Source organism: Gadus morhua, chromosome 9, assembly GCF_902167405.1.
Source record: "Gadus morhua chromosome 9, gadMor3.0, whole genome shotgun sequence".
NCBI lineage: Eukaryota > Metazoa > Chordata > Actinopteri > Gadiformes > Gadidae > Gadus > Gadus morhua.
In genome coordinates, this window is record NC_044056.1 from 12,430,666 (window position 1) to 12,447,201 (window position 16,536).

Sequence of the window (16,536 nt, forward strand, 5' to 3'; positions counted from 1 at the left end):
ACCACAACACACGGGCTAGACCTGGAGGACCACAACACACGGGCTAGACCTGAGGACCACAACACACGGGCTAGACCTGAGGACCACAACACACGGGCTAGACCTGAGGACCACAACACACGGGCTAGACCTGAGGACCACAACACACGGGCTAGACCTGAGGACCACAACACACGGGCTAGACCTGGAGGACCACAACACACGGGCTAGACCTGAGGACCACAACACACGGGCTAGACCTGAGGACCACAACACACGGGCTAGACCTGAGGACCACAACACACGGGCTAGACCTGAGGACCACAACACACGGGCTAGACCTGAGGACCACAACACACGGGCTAGACCTGAGGACCACAACACACGGGCTAGAGCACCTCACCTGGTCTCACCTGGTCCACACAGGAGGATTTAACTGGTCTAAACAGGAAGATTTTAGACCAGTAGACCGGTTTAAACTGATCTAAACAATATGAACGCAATGACAATACAAGGTCACACCAGACTAGAATCGAACCGATGGGCAGAGGGACAGACAGACAGACACACAGGGAATAGATGATCTTTAAGCCTTAATAAAACACACACTGAGCGCACACACACACACACACACACACACACACACACGGACACATGGTTCACACACACGCACACGCACACACTTTCTTAATTAAGTTTTGCCACCAAGTGCCGTTTTCGGCAGACAGACAGACAGACAGAAAGACAGACAGGGGGGCAGACAGACCCTTTGACGTAGATGTCTGAGGAGGGGATCCCGGTGAAGGGGTTGACGTCGTCCAGGAACACGTCGTCTGTGTTCCAGATGGTCACACGCAGCTCGTACCTGAGACACATCAGAAAGTCACTACACACGCACAACACATCAAAGAGTCACTGGACACGCACAACACATCAGAGAGTCACTGGACACTCACAACACATCAAAGAGTCACTGGACACGCACAACACATCAAAGAGTCACTGGACACGCACAACACATCAGAGAGTCACTGGACATGCACAACACATCAGAGAGTCAATGGACATGCACAACACATCAAAGAGTCACTACACACGCACAACACATCGGAGAGTGAATACACACGCACAACACATCAGAGAGTCACTGGACACTCACAACACATCTGCTGGTCACTAGACACGCACAACACATGAGCCCTGGCTAACGTAGCCCTGGCTAACTTAGCGCTGGCTAACACAGCGCGGAGTGCCAGGTCTAACGTTAGCACTGGCTAACGTAGCGCTGCCCGCTGCTCTGGCCTTTGACCTTCATGTGGGGTTCTGACTACGGGACGAGGATCAGGATCTGGTGCATAGGTCTTTAAGGCTTTAAAGGGGACCTATTATGCTTTTTCGACTTTTATGACCTATAAACGTTGTTATAATGATTGATAGTCATGTTTAAACATACTAAAGCGTCAAATAATGACGTACATGCATTTCGATGTATTCCCTGCTGACAGTCTGGGGTGGCTGTGCAGAGCGCTAAACACTCGGGACAACGATTGCGATTCACTTGTTCACATTTCCGGGAAACATCTACGTAGATGTACTCCTGCCACGCCCCCATATGCCTGGTCAAATCTGCCCGCGCGCGCGCTCCAAGGAAGGTAACCAATCACACCGGAGTTGGGTTGGCAGGAGGGGGGCGAGGGGGCGGAGAAGGACGAAACGGAGCGTTGACAGAGAAGGCTGAAAGCGCCCAGATGAGAGGAAGAGTTTCCTGAAAATCTACATTGTTTTGTGTGTGTGGTTAAACATGACTATCAATCATTATAACAACGTTTATAGGTCATAAAAGTCGAAAAGTATAATAGGTCCCCTTTAATGATCTGAAGGAGTGACCTCTGCAGGACCCGTTCAGGGTGAGGGTGGAAAGACCTCTGACTGGAGTGTGACAGTGTGTTGTCATGGAAACGTACTGCATTGGGAGGCGGGGTTTGATGTCGACAGGAGGAGGGGCCGGCACGTCCGTGGGGAACATGTCCACCCACATGTGGAGGTAACCCTGAAACACACACACATACACACATTGAGTGAGTGAGTGAGTGAGTGAGTGAGTGAGTGAGTGAGTGAGTGAGTGAGTGAGTGAGTGAGTGAGTGAGTGAGTGAGTGAGTGAGTGAGTGAGTGAGTGAGTGAGTGAGTGAGCGAGGGAGCGAGTGAGGGAGCGAGTGAGCGAGTGAGCGAGTGAGTGAGTGAGTGCATACCTGGGGCAGCCCGGGCTTGTCGGAGTTCATCAGAGGGCGGACCTCCACGTGCTCCGGGACCAGAGGACACGCCCCCGAGAGGAACTCCCTCATCTCCCCCCACCGGTGCAGCACGCTGAGGGCCGCGTGCTCCTCCATCTCTGCCTCCTCCTCCGCCGTCCGCTGGTTCTTCTTCAGCAGCTCTGTGACCATCATCATCATCATCATCACCATTAACACCATCACCATCCACATCATCGGACGGATGTCTGTCCGTCCGTCTGCATGTTTGTCTGCCTGTCTGTCTGCCTTTCTGTCTGCCTGCCTGTCTGTCTGCCTTTCTGTCTGCCTGCCTGTCTGTCTGTCTGTCTGTCTGTCTGCCTGTCTGTCTGCCTGTCTGTCTGTCTGTCTGCCTGTCTGTCTGTCTGTCCGTCTGTCTGTCTGCCTGTCTGTCTGCCTGTCTGTCTGTCTGTCTGTCTGTCTTTCTGCCTGCCTGCCTGTCTGTCTTACCTTCAGGGACCGCGTCAGGAGGGATCTTGAAGATCTTGTTGAGCACCTTGACCTCCAAGGGTCTGAACTCGGGGGGGTCGATGCCGCTGCTGCGACAGAGGCCGGCCAGGACGGACGACGGGTTCTTAGAGTCACGCCACTTATTGTAGCCGTCTCTGGAGGATACAGGATTAGTGCTTGGGTTAGATTATGGAAATGAGTTAGGGTGGTGTACTCATGTGTGTGGTGTGTGTTTGTGTCTGTGTGTGGCATGTGTATGTATGTGTGAATGTGTGCTGTTGGTGTGGCGTGTGTGGTGTGTGTGAGCTGCTGGTGTGTGTGTGTGTGTGTGTGCACGTGTGTGTGGTGTGTGTGTGTGTGTGTGTGTGTGTGTGTGTGTGTGTGTGTGTGTGTGTGCGTGTGTGTGCGTGCGTGCGTGCGTGCGTGCGTGCGTGCGTGCGTGCGTGCGTGCGTGCGTGCGTGCGTGCGTGCGTGCGTGCGTGCGTGCGTGCGTGCGTGCGTGCGTGCATGCGTGTACTGACGGGTTGTAGTACTGGGCCAGACCACAGCAGGCCAGGTGACGGCTGTAGAATCGGTTTTCGAGGTCCAACTTCGTCTCCCCGATGACGTCATCAGACCCCACGAGGTTGTGATCCATCACCGCGATCAGGAGCTCCGTCTCCAGGGGGAACGACACGGTGAGGTCAAACACTCTGAGAACACAAACACAGAAACCATATGATGAACTGAAACATACCGATAAACCATCCAATAAACTAAAACATATTGATAAACTAAAACATAAAGATAAACCATCCCATAAACTAAGACTTACCAACAAACTAGAACATACCGACAAACCATCCGGTAAACTAAAACATACCGGTAAACCATAAGATAAACAAAAACCTACCCACAAACCATCCGCTAAACTAAAACCTACCGATAAACCATCCGGTCAACTAAAACAAACCGATAAACTAAAACATACCCATAAAACCTCCATCCGATAAACTAAACCATATCTATAAACTAAAACAAACAGATTTTTGAAAGACAACACTGATATAAACCATACATACGATATACCAAAACTTAAACAATGCCACATTCACAGATGACAGACAGACAGGAGGCATGACGACAGATGGACAGAATGGAAGACATACAGGTAGAAAATCAGACAGGAAGTCAGACTGGTAACCAGACAGGAAGACGAAGGGTCAGAAAGTCAGGTACTAACTCTCCGAAGACGGGGTTGAGGTGCTTGGGGATGTAGTTCTCCCGGGTGCTGAGCTTCTGCTGGCCGGCTTTCAGCAACAGGTAGGGGTCGGCTTTACCGTTGAGGTCGGCCGGAGCCAGACCGGTGGCCTTCAGACGAGACAACGAACAGCAGGTTTAGGACTAGACAAGGTACAGTAGGCTTAGGACTAGACCACGTACAGTAAAACAGGCTTAGGACAAGACAAGGTACAGCAGACTTAGGACAAGACAAGGTACAGCAGGCTTAGGACTAGACCACGTACAGTAAAAGAGGCTTAGGACAAGACAAGGTACAGCAGGCTTAGGACAAGACAACGTACAGCAGGCTTAGGACTAGACCACGTACAGTAAAACAGGCTTAGGACAAGACAAGGTACAGCAGACTTAGGACAAGACAACGTACAGCAGGCTTAGGACAAGACAAGGTACAGCAGGCTTAGGACAAGACCCCATACAGTAAAAGAGGCTTAGGACAAGACAAGGTACAGCAGGCTCAGGACAGGACAAGATACAGCAGGCTTAGGACAAGAGAACCTACAGCAGGCTTAGGAAAAGACAACGTACAGTAGAGCAGGCTTAGGACAAGGCAAGGTACAGCAGACTTATGACAAGACAACGTACAGCAGGCTTAGGACAAGACAATATATATTACATTAAACCTTCTCCACAGGTACTCTGACCAGTATTCTGTGCTGTGGTTGAAGTACTCTGTGCTGTGGTTATAATACAATGTATTGTGGTTGTAATACCATACATCCTGCTGTAGTACTATGCACATACCTTCAACACATAGACCCTGACCAGGACTTTGAGAGGAGAGTTTTTGGGAACTCCATCAGTGATCTGGCACCTCCCGTCCTCCTCGCCAGGGGAGATGGGATAGATGAGGAAGGATCCCTGAGAACACAAGAGAGGAGCCAACATCACCCCTCAAGTACTCATCCTCCTGCACGGCCAGGAGCTAACACCAGTGCCAGGAGCTAACACCAGGGCCAGGAGCTAACACCAGGGCCAGGAGCTAACACCAGGGCCAGGAGCTAACACCAGGGCCAGGAGCTAACACCAGGGGCAGGAGCTAACACCAGGGCCAGGAGCTAACACCAGGGCCAGGAGCTAACATCAGGGCCAGGAGCTAACACCAGGGCTAGGAGCTAACACCAGGGCTAGGAGCTAACACCAGGGACAGGAGCTAACATCAGGGCCAGGAGCTAACACCTGGGCCAGGAGCTAACACCAGGGCTAGGAGCTAACACCAGGGCCAGGAGCTAACACCAGGGCCAGGAGCTAACATCAGGGCCAGGAGCTAACACCAGGGCTAGGAGCTAACACCAGGGCCAGGAGCTAACATCAGGGCCAGGAGCTAACACCAGGGCTAGGAGCTAACACCAGGGCCAGGAGCTAACATCAGGGCCAGGAGCTAACATCAGGGCCAGGAGCTAACACCTGGGCCAGGAGCTAACATCAGGGCCAGGAGCTAACACCAGGGCCAGGAGCTAAAATAAACTCTCATGTACTAATTTACTCTTTACTGTTCTAGAAAATACCATATATTGTTCTAGAACATACCATTTACTGTAAATGTAACCTTAGTAACCTGGAACATACCATTTATTGTCCTAGAACATATCATTTATGGTTCTAGAACATACCATTTAATGTTCTAGAACAAACCATTTACCGTTCTAGAACATACCATTTAATGTTCTAGAACAAACCATTTACCGTTCTAGAACATACCACTTAATGTTCTAGAACAAACCATTTACCGTTCTAGAACATGCCAGTCATACCATGCCATCTATCCATCAACACTTCGTCCTACCTTGTATTTTCCCATCAGCCGCTCTTCTTCACCTTCGTCATCATCATCGTCAACCTTTCCTTTGAGCAGAGGGAAGATCTTCAGCCAGTCCTGGAACTGGCGGAACTCCGCCTCCAAATCCCCAGAATACACCTGGTTCATCAACAGGGTAACACCATGTAGTAACCATGCAGTAACCATGCAGTAACCATGTTGCAACTAGCATACAATAACCATGCATAGAGACCCATTATAAGATACCCACACGCTCACAGGTTAGCCGGGTGCTCTCTGATATCACTTCCTGTTAGTTACGTCAGGGTTAGTTGGGTTAGGGTCAGTTATGTCAGGTTTAGTTACGTCAGGATTAGTTACATTAGGGTTAGTTATGTCGGGGTTAGTTATGTCGGGGTTAGTTAGGTTTGGCTTAATTATGTCAGGGTTAGTTAGGTCAGGGTTATTTATGTCAGGGTTAGATACGATAGGGTTAGTTACGTCGGGGTTAGTGACGTCGGGGTTAGTGACATCGGGGTTAGTTACGTCGGGGTTAGTTACGTCGGGGTTGGTTAGGTCGGGGTTAGTGACGTCGGGGTTAGTGACGTCGGGGTTAGTTACGTCGGGGTTAGATACGTCGGGGGTTATTTACGTTAGGGTTAGTTACGTCAGGGTTACTTATGTTAGGGTTAGTTATGTCAGGGTTAGTTACGTCAGTGTTAGTTACGTCGGGGTTAGATATGTTGGGGTTAGTTAAGTTAGGGTTGGTTATGTCAGGGTTAGTTACGTCAGGTTAGTTATTATGTTAGGGGCTAGGTTTAACCTTCAAGGTGGCGATCTTCTTCCGTTTTGGTTTTGGGGGTTCGATGTCCACCACCACCTCGTCCTCGTCTTCAATAGAGTCCATGTTCAGAGCGCCCATGTCTGCAATACAGGGACGAGTTCAGGTTAACACACTGGTTAACATACTGGTAAACACACTGGTAAACACACTGGTAAACACACAGATTCTGCCTGACCTCACCTGATTCTGCCTGCTCCTCCAGCATCAGATCTTCGGCCGCCTGAGGACACAAAACAAGGGTTAGGGTTAGGTGTTAGAAGGGTTAGGGTTAGCTGTTAGTTGGGTTAGCTGTTAGATGGGTTAGGGTTAGCTGTTAGATGGGTTAGGTGTTAGATGGGTTAGGCTTAGATGGTTAGGGTTAGGTGTTAATGGGTTAGGGTTAAGTGTTAGATGGGTTAGGTGTGTTGTATGGGTTAAGATTTGATGGGTTAGATGTTGGATGCGTTAGATGGGTTAGGTGTAAAATGGGTTAGGGTTAGGTGTTAGATGGGTTAGGTGTTATATGGGTTAAGGTTAGTTGTTAGATGAGTTAGGTGTTAGATGGGTTAGGTGTTGGATGGATTAGGTGTTATATGGGGTAAGGTTAGCGGGGTTAGGTGTTATATGGGTTAAGGTTGTATGGGTTAGGTGATCCAACCTGTCTCTCCAGTTCATCGAGGGATGCGTAGTACTTGGACCACCAATCCAGCTCCTCCTCCTCAGGGGAATCCTCCTCCAGCTCCTCCGCTTTCTTGGTCAGCTTTCCGAGCTGACTCTGAGGAGTCAGGAGAGGAGTCAGGAGAGGAGTCAAGAGAGGAGTCAGGAGAGGAGTCAAGAAAGGAGTCAGGAGAGGAGTCAGGAGAGGAGTCAGGAGAGGAGTCAGGAGAGGAGTCAGGAGAGGAGTCAGGAGAGGAGTCAAGAAAGGAGTCAGGAGAGGAGTCAGGAGAGGAGTCAGGAGAGGAGTCAAGAAAGGAGTCAGGAGAGGAGTCAGGAGAGGAGTCAAGAAAGGAGTCAGGAGAGGAGTCAGGAGAGGAGTCAGGAGAGGAGTCAGGAGAGGAGTCAAGAAAGGAGTCAGGAGAGGAGTCAGGAGAGGAGTCAGGAGAGGAGTCAGGAGAGGAGTCAAGAAAGGAGTCAGGAGAGGAGTCAGGAGAGGAGTCAATAGAGGAGTCGAGAGGAGTCGGGAGAGGAGTCAGGAGAGGAGTCAGGAGGTGGAGGCTCAGGCCAGGGTTCCATACCATTATGATGCTCAGGGGCATGCTGGGTATCTTGGACTGTTTAATTGACAGCCCCATGAGGTTCATCTTCTTCACGGTGGTCAGAGCTTTGACCTTCCCAGGGCTCCTGGTCACTGCAGGGGGAGGGGAAGGAGAGGGGAGGAGGAAGGAGAGGGGAGGAGGTAGGGGAGGGGAGGAGGAAGGGGAGGGGAGGGGAGGAGGTAGGGGAGGGGAGGAGGAAGGAGAGAGGAGGAGGAAGGAGAGGGGAGGAGGAAGGGGAGGAGGTAGGGGAGGAGGTAGGGGAGGGGAGGAGGAAGGAGAGGGGAGGAGGAAGGGGAGGGGAGGAGGAAGGGGAGGGGAGGAGGAAGGAGAGGGGAGGAGGAAGGGGAGGGGAGGGGAGGAGGAAGGAGAGGGGAGGAGGAAGGGGAGAGGAGGAGGAAGGAGAGGGGAGGAGGAAGGGGAGGAGGAAGGAGTGGGGAGGAGGAAAGAGAGGAGAGGAGGAAGGAGAGAGGAGGCTGATGAGAGGAGCTGTCAGCACAGAACCCACACAGCGGCCTTCAGCCTGCCGGCGCGTGATTGGAGGGGTACCTGGTTTAGGCTCCTCCTCCTCTTCCTCCTCCATCATGTCGCCCAGCTCCGGGGGGGTGAAGGCCATGAGGCTGGGCACCTGGTGGGTGCCCACCAGGGCCACGCTCCCGAAGGCCCGCTGCTCCACCACGAACACCGTCAGCGGAGGGTGGAGGTTGGGCTGCTCGGGCAGCTCCTGTTGGAGACATCCCCCCGGAGTCACTCAGACTCAGTACTACACTGGGAGCACTACACGTACTACACGAGTATAATATGAGCATCCCTACGTCTTACCAAGGTACCACATCAGTAGTACTAGTGCTAGTTATGGTACTAGTTATGGTCTCCCCACGTCGAAGTAGCGGACCAGTAGTACTAGTACTAGTTATAGTACTAGTTAGAATCTCATCACATCGAAGTAGCGGACCAGTAGTACTAGTACTAGTTATAGTACTAGTTAGAATCTCATCACATCGAAGTAGTGGACCAGTTGTACTACTACTAGTTATAGTAGTAGTATTAGTTATAGTAGTAGTAAGGGTCTCACCACGTCGAAGTAGCGGACCAGGTCCTTGAAGTTGGGGTGCCCCTTGTAGCTCAGCATCTCCTCCGACTCCAGCTGCTTGCCTCCACACTCCACCCTCACGAGGGGGCGCTCCACCTCGAACAGCTGCACCCGCCGCAGCTCGCGCAGGCCCCAGAACAGCACCTGGAAGGGACACGGAATACACACAGTAAATACACAGTAAATATGTGTGTGTGTGTGTGTGTGTGTGTGTGTGTGTGTGTGTGTGTGTGTGTGTGTGTGTGTGTGTGTGTGTGTGTGTGTGTGTGTGTGTGTGTATGTGTGTTTGTGTGTGTGTGTGTGTGTGTGTGTGTGTGTGTGTCTGTAATGTAATGTAATGTAATGTGTGTGTGTGTGTGTGTGTATGTACCTCTATCCTGAAGGTGGTCAGCTTCGGTTGGATTTCCTCTGGGATCACGAAGCGATCGGAAACAAACGGAACCTCCTGAGGCTCCACTGAGCTGGGGAGACACGGCTACACACACACACACACACAAACACACACACACACAGACACACACACAGGCACACACATTACAAAAACACAAACACACGTCACGGACACGTCACACACACACACACACATTACAGAAATGACACACACACACACAAACACATTTCACACATTATTATATATATATATATTAGGGCTGTTAAAACGCGGTAATAACACGTTAACGGATCTTGCTTTAATTCGATTAATAAAAATGTACGCATTAATGCACATTCTCTTTTTTTACTGCCTGATTACCATTGTAGTAAGTAACTGCCTGTTTACAATTCCCAAATCTGTGGTGTTCACATTTCCTATTCAACCGACACTGAGAGAGTCAATAAAACTCCCTCAAGATCACTTGGTCTAGTTTTTGCTTATTAAGTACATTTGGTATGAATGATAATGTGCCATTCCGTTTGATAATCTCATTTAAATTAAAATGGAATGGAATTAAAAATATGCGATTAATCGTGAGTTAACCCACCAATACTATGCGATTCAAAAAATGTTGAACTCCCAAATATATATATATATATACACATATAGCTACATATATGCAGCTATAACACACACAGTAGTATAAGTAGTAGTAGTATATACGTATTGTAGTAGTATAGTAGTAGTTATAGCAGTAGTATAGTTGACCTGTAGTAGTACCTCTCCAAAGCCAGACTAGTCAAGCTCTTGAGGTAGTACTATAGCAGAGTAGTATTGTAGTAGTAGTATAGCAGTAGTACTATTATAGTAGTACCTCTCCAAAGCCAGAGTAGTCCAGCTCTATCATCTCGAAGGCAGCCAATAGCTCGCCAGCGGAGGACTTTCCCCGAGTGATGTCATAGAATCGGAGGCAGGGCTTCTGGTAGGGCCACTCCACGAACTGCAGCTGGGGCACAGCAAACGCCCTGCCCAAGGGCTCGGGACTGCCCTGCTCACACACACACACACACACACACACACACACACACACACACACACACACACACATACACACACACACACACACACACACACACACACACACACACACACACACACCACATACACACACAGAGACCCCCTCAAACACACACACACAGAGACGCACACAGAGACACACACACACCACACACACACACACACACAGTACACCCCAGAGTCAGCCAGAGTTCTGCAGCAGGGGAGGAGTCCTGGAGGGCTCTCAGGTCCGTTACCATGGTGTCGTAGTCGTAGATGCTGATGATGATGAGGGGGGGGTCCCTCTCCAGCTCCTCCTTGCTGCCCTCCAGCAGAACACGGTCAAACACCAAGCACTCACACCAGGCCGGGGACAGGGTGTCTGAGACCACCTGTAACACACACCAGGGTGGGCATTCACCCTCTCATTCAGGGCGATCAGCAGACGCTTTTATCCAAAGCAACTTACAATAAGTCCATTTGTCAGGAGAAAGAGAAAAAACAATATATCTCTGTCGGTACAGTAAGGATGTTCATAGAACCAAGTGCCAAGCACCAACAGTCACCAGGTTATCCCATTCCCCGTAGACAACAGAGATAGTTAGGATAAGGTACTACACAGTGCTAAGTACTGTTTTTAAGTGAAAGGACCTAGAACATAAAATAAGTGATAAATAAAGCGATAAAACAAAACTCTTCAGAAACATTCATGAAGCTTGGTGGGATTATACACACACACACACGCACACAGACGCAAACCTACCCGTGTGACCTGGCACTGGGTGGAAAAGACCACCCTAGCGAAGGGATCTGATAGGCCGTTGTCATCGGCAGCCATTAGGCCACGCCCCTGGTAGAGATGACACCTCAGCTGGAAGTATCTGCTGTCTGGGGGGGATATTACCAATAAATAGTATGACTATTACACATTACTACCACTACGGCTTAACATGAACAGTACCAGTATAGTACTGACTGAGAGTCACACATCAGCCCCAGGGGATTATCTAAGGGCTAAGCTCGGAGGGTTAAATTATAAGGGCTGATATCTAAGGGATGAGATCTCAGGGCTAAGCTATGATGTCTAAGGGCTGAGATCTAAGGCCAAAGCTTGAAGGGCTGAGATCAAAGGGCTGATATCTAAGGGCTAAACTGTAAGGGCTAAGATCTAAGGTCCCGTTTACACGAAGGGAAAACGCAGATATTTCCAGGCGGTTTGGCCTCTCATTGACACGAAAACCCAGTTTTTATCACAGAAAGCGATTATTTCTACAAAGTCCGGCCAAAGGGGAGATTTCTGATAAAGCCGGTTAGGCGTTCTGAGGATTCTGATTGGCTAGCATGGCTTTATCCTTCTCCCTACACTGCCGCCCATAGGTTTGGCATAGTTATAATGGCGCTCGACGGCGTATTTATGTGGGTTGATGTAAATGGAATCTTTTTTGAAAACGATGTTGTGTGCACAATGTTATTTTGGAAAACGGAGGGGGGGAAATATTAGTTCCTCTAATTACCCTGCTATGTATTAACGTGGCCTAAGGGCTGATATCTAAGGGCTGATATCTAAGGACTGATATCTAAGGACTGATATCTAAGGGCGTAACTCAGACTGAGCAGCTCTCCTCGTCTCTGCAGAAGTGGTCTGCTGTCCGGAAGGTTGACATTAATATTATTTCTCTCAGCGTCTAGCAGCAGTGTGTCTGTGTTCTCTTGTGGGTAGGAGTTGTGGCTCTGTGTTGTGTCTCTCTGTGTTGTCTTGCGTGTAGGAGTTGTGTCCCTGCGTTGTGTCTGGTCTAGGGACAGTATCTCCGTGGTATCCCAGCAGTTCTGTCTCTCTCACCCTGACAGGACAGACTGACGGGCATCGCCCTCCTCTGCTCCGCCTGCCCCTCCCCTTCCTGCTCCTCCTGCTCCTCATAGACGGGCAGGAAGTCCTCCGGCAGGGAGTTGAGCGCCTCCTTGCTGTACTTGGTGGGACCGAGCCACAGGTACACCTCCAGCTTAGCAAACACCTGTCCTACGGCGCAGCCTGGCGTCTGCACACGCACACACACACGCGTAGACCCGTCACACATGCACACACGCAAACACACGTAGGCACGCACACACACACATAAAAAGATATATGTCGACTGAACATGTACATAAAGTGTGTCACTCTCTGTATATATATTTATATAGAGATCCATAAATCTAGATATCTATGTTAACAGGGGGGTTACCTTCATGAAGAGCGTGGTGACTTTGCCGCAGTCCGTCCCCCTCTGCTCCTCGACCAATGAGAAGAGGATGGAATGGGCGGGGATGCGTACATAGGCCAATCGCTTCCTCCCACTCAGTAACCATAGGAACACGTCAGGGAGGGTGCTCTGGGGCTGGGGACAGTAACCATAGAGACACGTCAAAATCACTACTGATACCCCTTGCAGCCAGCCAGACAGCCAGCCAGACAGCCAGCCAGACAGACAGACAGACAGACAGACACCATAACCTCTGACCTCTTTAGCTAGGAGGCGGAGCTTCTTCTGAATCTTCCGAGCGTCAACCAATCGCTGCTTAGCCGTCCGTCTGGTGACCCGCTTCTTTATTCTCACAGCCTGTCTGGCGAGCAGGATCTACAGACAGACAGACAGGCAGACAGGCAGACAGGAAGAAAGGCAGGCAGACAGACAGACAGACAGACAGACAGACAGACAGACAGACAGACAGACAGACAGACAGACAGACAGACAGACAGACAGACAGACAGACAGACAGACAGACAGACAGACAGACAGACAGACAAACGGACGTATTCACAGTTCACAAGTACATACAAGTCACACAGTAAGTCACATTTCAAAGCTCCCTTGCCTGTATGTACTCTAACAGACAGGCAGACAGACAGACAGACAGACAGACAGGCAGACAGGCAGACAGACAGACAGACAGACAGACAGACAGACAGACAGACAGACAGACAGACAGACAGAAAGACAGACAGACAGGCCTACCAGCTTCTTCTTGATGAACTCCTTCCTGCAGCGGTCCAGGTTGTTGGGTCGGGACTGAACCCTCTTAGCAGCCATGGCACTGAACTGTCTGCAGTGAGACAGAGAGGCAGACCCACAGACAGGCAGACAGACAGACAGACAGGCAGACAGACAGGCAGACAGACAGGCAGACATAAAGACAGACACACAGGAAGACAGACAGGCAGACACACATGCAGACAGACATACACACACACATAGATAGATAGATAAAGATAGATGAAGAGGTTAAGGATATTCTACAGCCAATCATCTCCCATGGGGCGTCACCAGATGAGGAGAGGGAGGGAGGAGAGGAGGAGAGAGGAGAGGAGAAGAGAGAGGAGAGGAGGAGAGGAGAGGAGAGGAGGAGATAGGAGAGGAGAAGAGAGAGGAGAGGAGGAGATAGGAGAGGAGAGGAGGAGAGGAGAGGAGGATATAGGAGAGGAGAGGAGGGTAGGGGAGATGAGGAGATAGGAGAGAGGACAGAGGACAGGGGAGGAGAGGTGAGAGGAGAGTGGAGGTTGAGAAGAGGTGGACACACACCATTGGTATATGCGAGCGTGTGTCTGTGTATGGAAGAGGAGAGGGGAGGGAGGACAGGAGATGGACAGAAAGTCTTACTTGACGGAGGCGACCAGCTCCAGGAGAACTTCAACAAGACGCTCCTTCACGTTGCTCCGAGGTCTCCTGAGGAGGAGATCAACATCATCCAGACCCACCTCCTGGGGAGAGGAGAGGGGAGGGGAGGGGAGGGGGAGGGAGGGGAGGGGAGGAGAGGCGAGGAGAGGAGAGGGGAGGGGGAGGGAGGAGAGGAGAGGGGAGGGGAGGGGAGGAGAGGGGAGGAGAGGAGAGGAGAGGAGAGGAGAGAGGAGAAGTGAAGATGAGGAGAGCTGGACACACACACCTTTCATATATGCAAGCGTGTCTGTCTGTCTGTCTGTGTGTGTGTCTGTGTGTGTGCGTGTGCGTGTGCGCGCGCGTGTGTGTGTGTGTGTTTGTTCGAACCAGTCTGGCGGCCATCTTGTGCAGCCAGTTGGTCTGGTACAGTCTGGAGCTGTGGTCCTCACAGCGAGCCCAGAGCCACAGACAGGGCTTCAGCCTCACTGCTGGGGGCTGCAGAGGGATACAGCAGTAGGACCTGGCAGACAGACAGACAGACAGACAAGTTATACATAATACAAAATGTTGGTACCCAGTAGCTTGCATTTATCATACACTGTAGGTTGACTGGTTAATTGGTTAGTTACGAATCTTCAACTGTAGGTTAGCTGGTTAGTTAGCTAGTTACCTGTCATACTCTATAGGTTAGCTGGTTAGTTAGCTAGTTACCTGTCATACTGTGTAGGTTGAGGTTAGCTGGTTAGTGAGCTAGTTAGCTGTCATACTCTGTAGCCTGAGGTTAGCTGGTTAATTAGGGTAAGAGTTAGTCTTACTCTGTAGGTTAGCTGGATAGTTAGCTAGTTACCTGGAATACTTTGTAGGTTAGCTGGTTAGTTAGATAGTGTCCTGTCATACTATGTAGGTTAGCTGGTTAGTTAGCTAGTTACCTGTCATTCTCTGTAGGTTAGCTGGTTAGTTAGCTAGTTACCTGTCGTAATCTGTAGGTTTGCTGGTTAGTTAGCTAGTTACCTGTCTTACCCTGTAGGTTAGCTGGTTAGTTAGCTAGTTACCTGCCATACTCTGTAGGTTAGCTGGTTAGTTAGCTAGTTACCTGCCATACTCTGTAGGTTAGCTGGTTAGTTAGCCTCTTACCTATCGTATTCTGTAGGCTGAGGCTTCATGGGGGCGGAGATGCTCCTGTTTGGTGGTTCTGGGTTCAGAGACTCCTCTCTGTCCAGCTCCTCCTCAGACTCCAGCAGCCCCTGAGCCTCCTCATTCAGGTCCTCTCTGCTCCTCCCCAGGTTCTCTCTGCTCCTCCCCAGGCTCTCTCTGCTCCTCCCCAGGCTCTCTCTGCTCCTCATCAGGTCCTCTCTGCTCCTTGTCAGGTCCTTCTTTGATTTTCTCATCTCAACCATTTTCCCACAATTCCCTGGAAAAAACGAGCAGGTTGAGTTCATGAATTGAATGGATCTGCTCTGCTCTATAGCTCTATAGATCGATATAGCTCTATTTCTTTATAGAGTTCTATAGATCTGCAAAGCTCTTTATATTTATATTGTTCTATATATCTATATCCAGGGCTATATATCTACCTCCCAAAGGCTTTATCCACTCGTATAACCCAGAGGTATCGCTTTCAGTCACACCAACCTCAGAAGATAACCTTAGAAGTGTCACTAGTTACATCACAACGAACCTCCACTCCAAGTCAACCAATACATCTACTCGTGTGCAGTCGTGTGCCTACCCAAGGAGAGTTCAAAGGTCAGCGGCCTGGTTCCTACAGAGGGGTCCATCTTTGTGACCTCGAAGAGTGTAGCAAACATCAAGAACTCCTCGACTGGTCCCAGGAAGCCCTAAGAGCAGATAAGAGCATCAGGTAAAGGTCAGAGATAAGGTCGGAGATAGGTAAGAGATCAGGAGATAGAGTTCAGGAGTTAGGGTTAGAGGTCAGAGGTCAGGAGTTAGAGGTCAGGAGTTATTGTTGGAGGTCAGGACTAAGTGTTAGAGGTCAGGAGTTAGGGTTAGGGGTCAGGAGTTAGGGTTAGAGGTCAGGAATAAGGGTAAGAGGTCAGGAGTTAGGGTAAGAGGTCAGGAGTTAGGGTAAGAGGTCAGAGGTCAGGAGTTAGAGGTCAGGAGTTATTGTTAGAGGTCAGGAGTTGGGATTAGAGGTTCAGTATAATAATGATAACCTCTGGAAGTGGATGGACTTCCTCTGTCTCCACGGTAACGGCCTCAGGAACTTCCAGAATAATTTCTGGTTCCTCAGCTGGTTTAGACTCCGCAGAGCCTGACACAGAAACAAAATGGAGGAGAAGGTTTGTATCACATTCTGGTCTCTCCTCCAGGCTCACCACGCATCCTACAGCAATCAGCTGTGGGTTTGTTAGGGGTTAGGCTTATGGTTAGGCCTGGGGTTAGGGGTTAAGGGTTAGGGGTTAGGGTTAGGGTTAGAGGTGACTAATGGGTAACTTCACAGATCACTTGGAGGGGGGGCATGGCGTGCAAGCAGAGGCAGACATCCCATAATCACAGAGAGCCCAGTAATCCAAGTAATCCCAGTAATCAC

General features: G+C 50.1%; 1 protein-coding gene across 1 annotated transcript in view; it reads right to left on the bottom strand.

Moving 5' to 3' along the window:
• Positions 1-16,536, bottom strand: part of fer1l4 (fer-1 like family member 4) — a 31,365-nt gene that overhangs the window by 4,951 nt on the left and 9,878 nt on the right. Inside the window, exons 18-44 of the mRNA XM_030365999.1 lie at positions 16,160-16,257; positions 15,715-15,823; positions 15,120-15,396; positions 14,373-14,505; positions 13,989-14,089; positions 13,347-13,434; positions 12,852-12,968; positions 12,576-12,728; positions 12,194-12,389; positions 11,117-11,241; positions 10,611-10,745; positions 10,172-10,345; positions 9,295-9,399; positions 8,907-9,068; positions 8,381-8,555; positions 7,814-7,926; positions 7,237-7,353; positions 6,780-6,819; positions 6,579-6,679; positions 5,783-5,914; positions 4,741-4,857; positions 3,941-4,068; positions 3,240-3,410; positions 2,719-2,873; positions 2,230-2,411; positions 1,944-2,029; positions 746-844 (exon numbers count right to left, since the gene is read on the bottom strand). Of these exons, the coding sequence (XP_030221859.1) occupies positions 746-844; positions 1,944-2,029; positions 2,230-2,411; positions 2,719-2,873; positions 3,240-3,410; positions 3,941-4,068; positions 4,741-4,857; positions 5,783-5,914; positions 6,579-6,679; positions 6,780-6,819; positions 7,237-7,353; positions 7,814-7,926; positions 8,381-8,555; positions 8,907-9,068; positions 9,295-9,399; positions 10,172-10,345; positions 10,611-10,745; positions 11,117-11,241; positions 12,194-12,389; positions 12,576-12,728; positions 12,852-12,968; positions 13,347-13,434; positions 13,989-14,089; positions 14,373-14,505; positions 15,120-15,396; positions 15,715-15,823; positions 16,160-16,257 (3,589 nt within the window). The remainder of the gene's footprint in view (positions 1-745; positions 845-1,943; positions 2,030-2,229; positions 2,412-2,718; positions 2,874-3,239; positions 3,411-3,940; positions 4,069-4,740; positions 4,858-5,782; positions 5,915-6,578; positions 6,680-6,779; positions 6,820-7,236; positions 7,354-7,813; positions 7,927-8,380; positions 8,556-8,906; positions 9,069-9,294; positions 9,400-10,171; positions 10,346-10,610; positions 10,746-11,116; positions 11,242-12,193; positions 12,390-12,575; positions 12,729-12,851; positions 12,969-13,346; positions 13,435-13,988; positions 14,090-14,372; positions 14,506-15,119; positions 15,397-15,714; positions 15,824-16,159; positions 16,258-16,536) is intronic.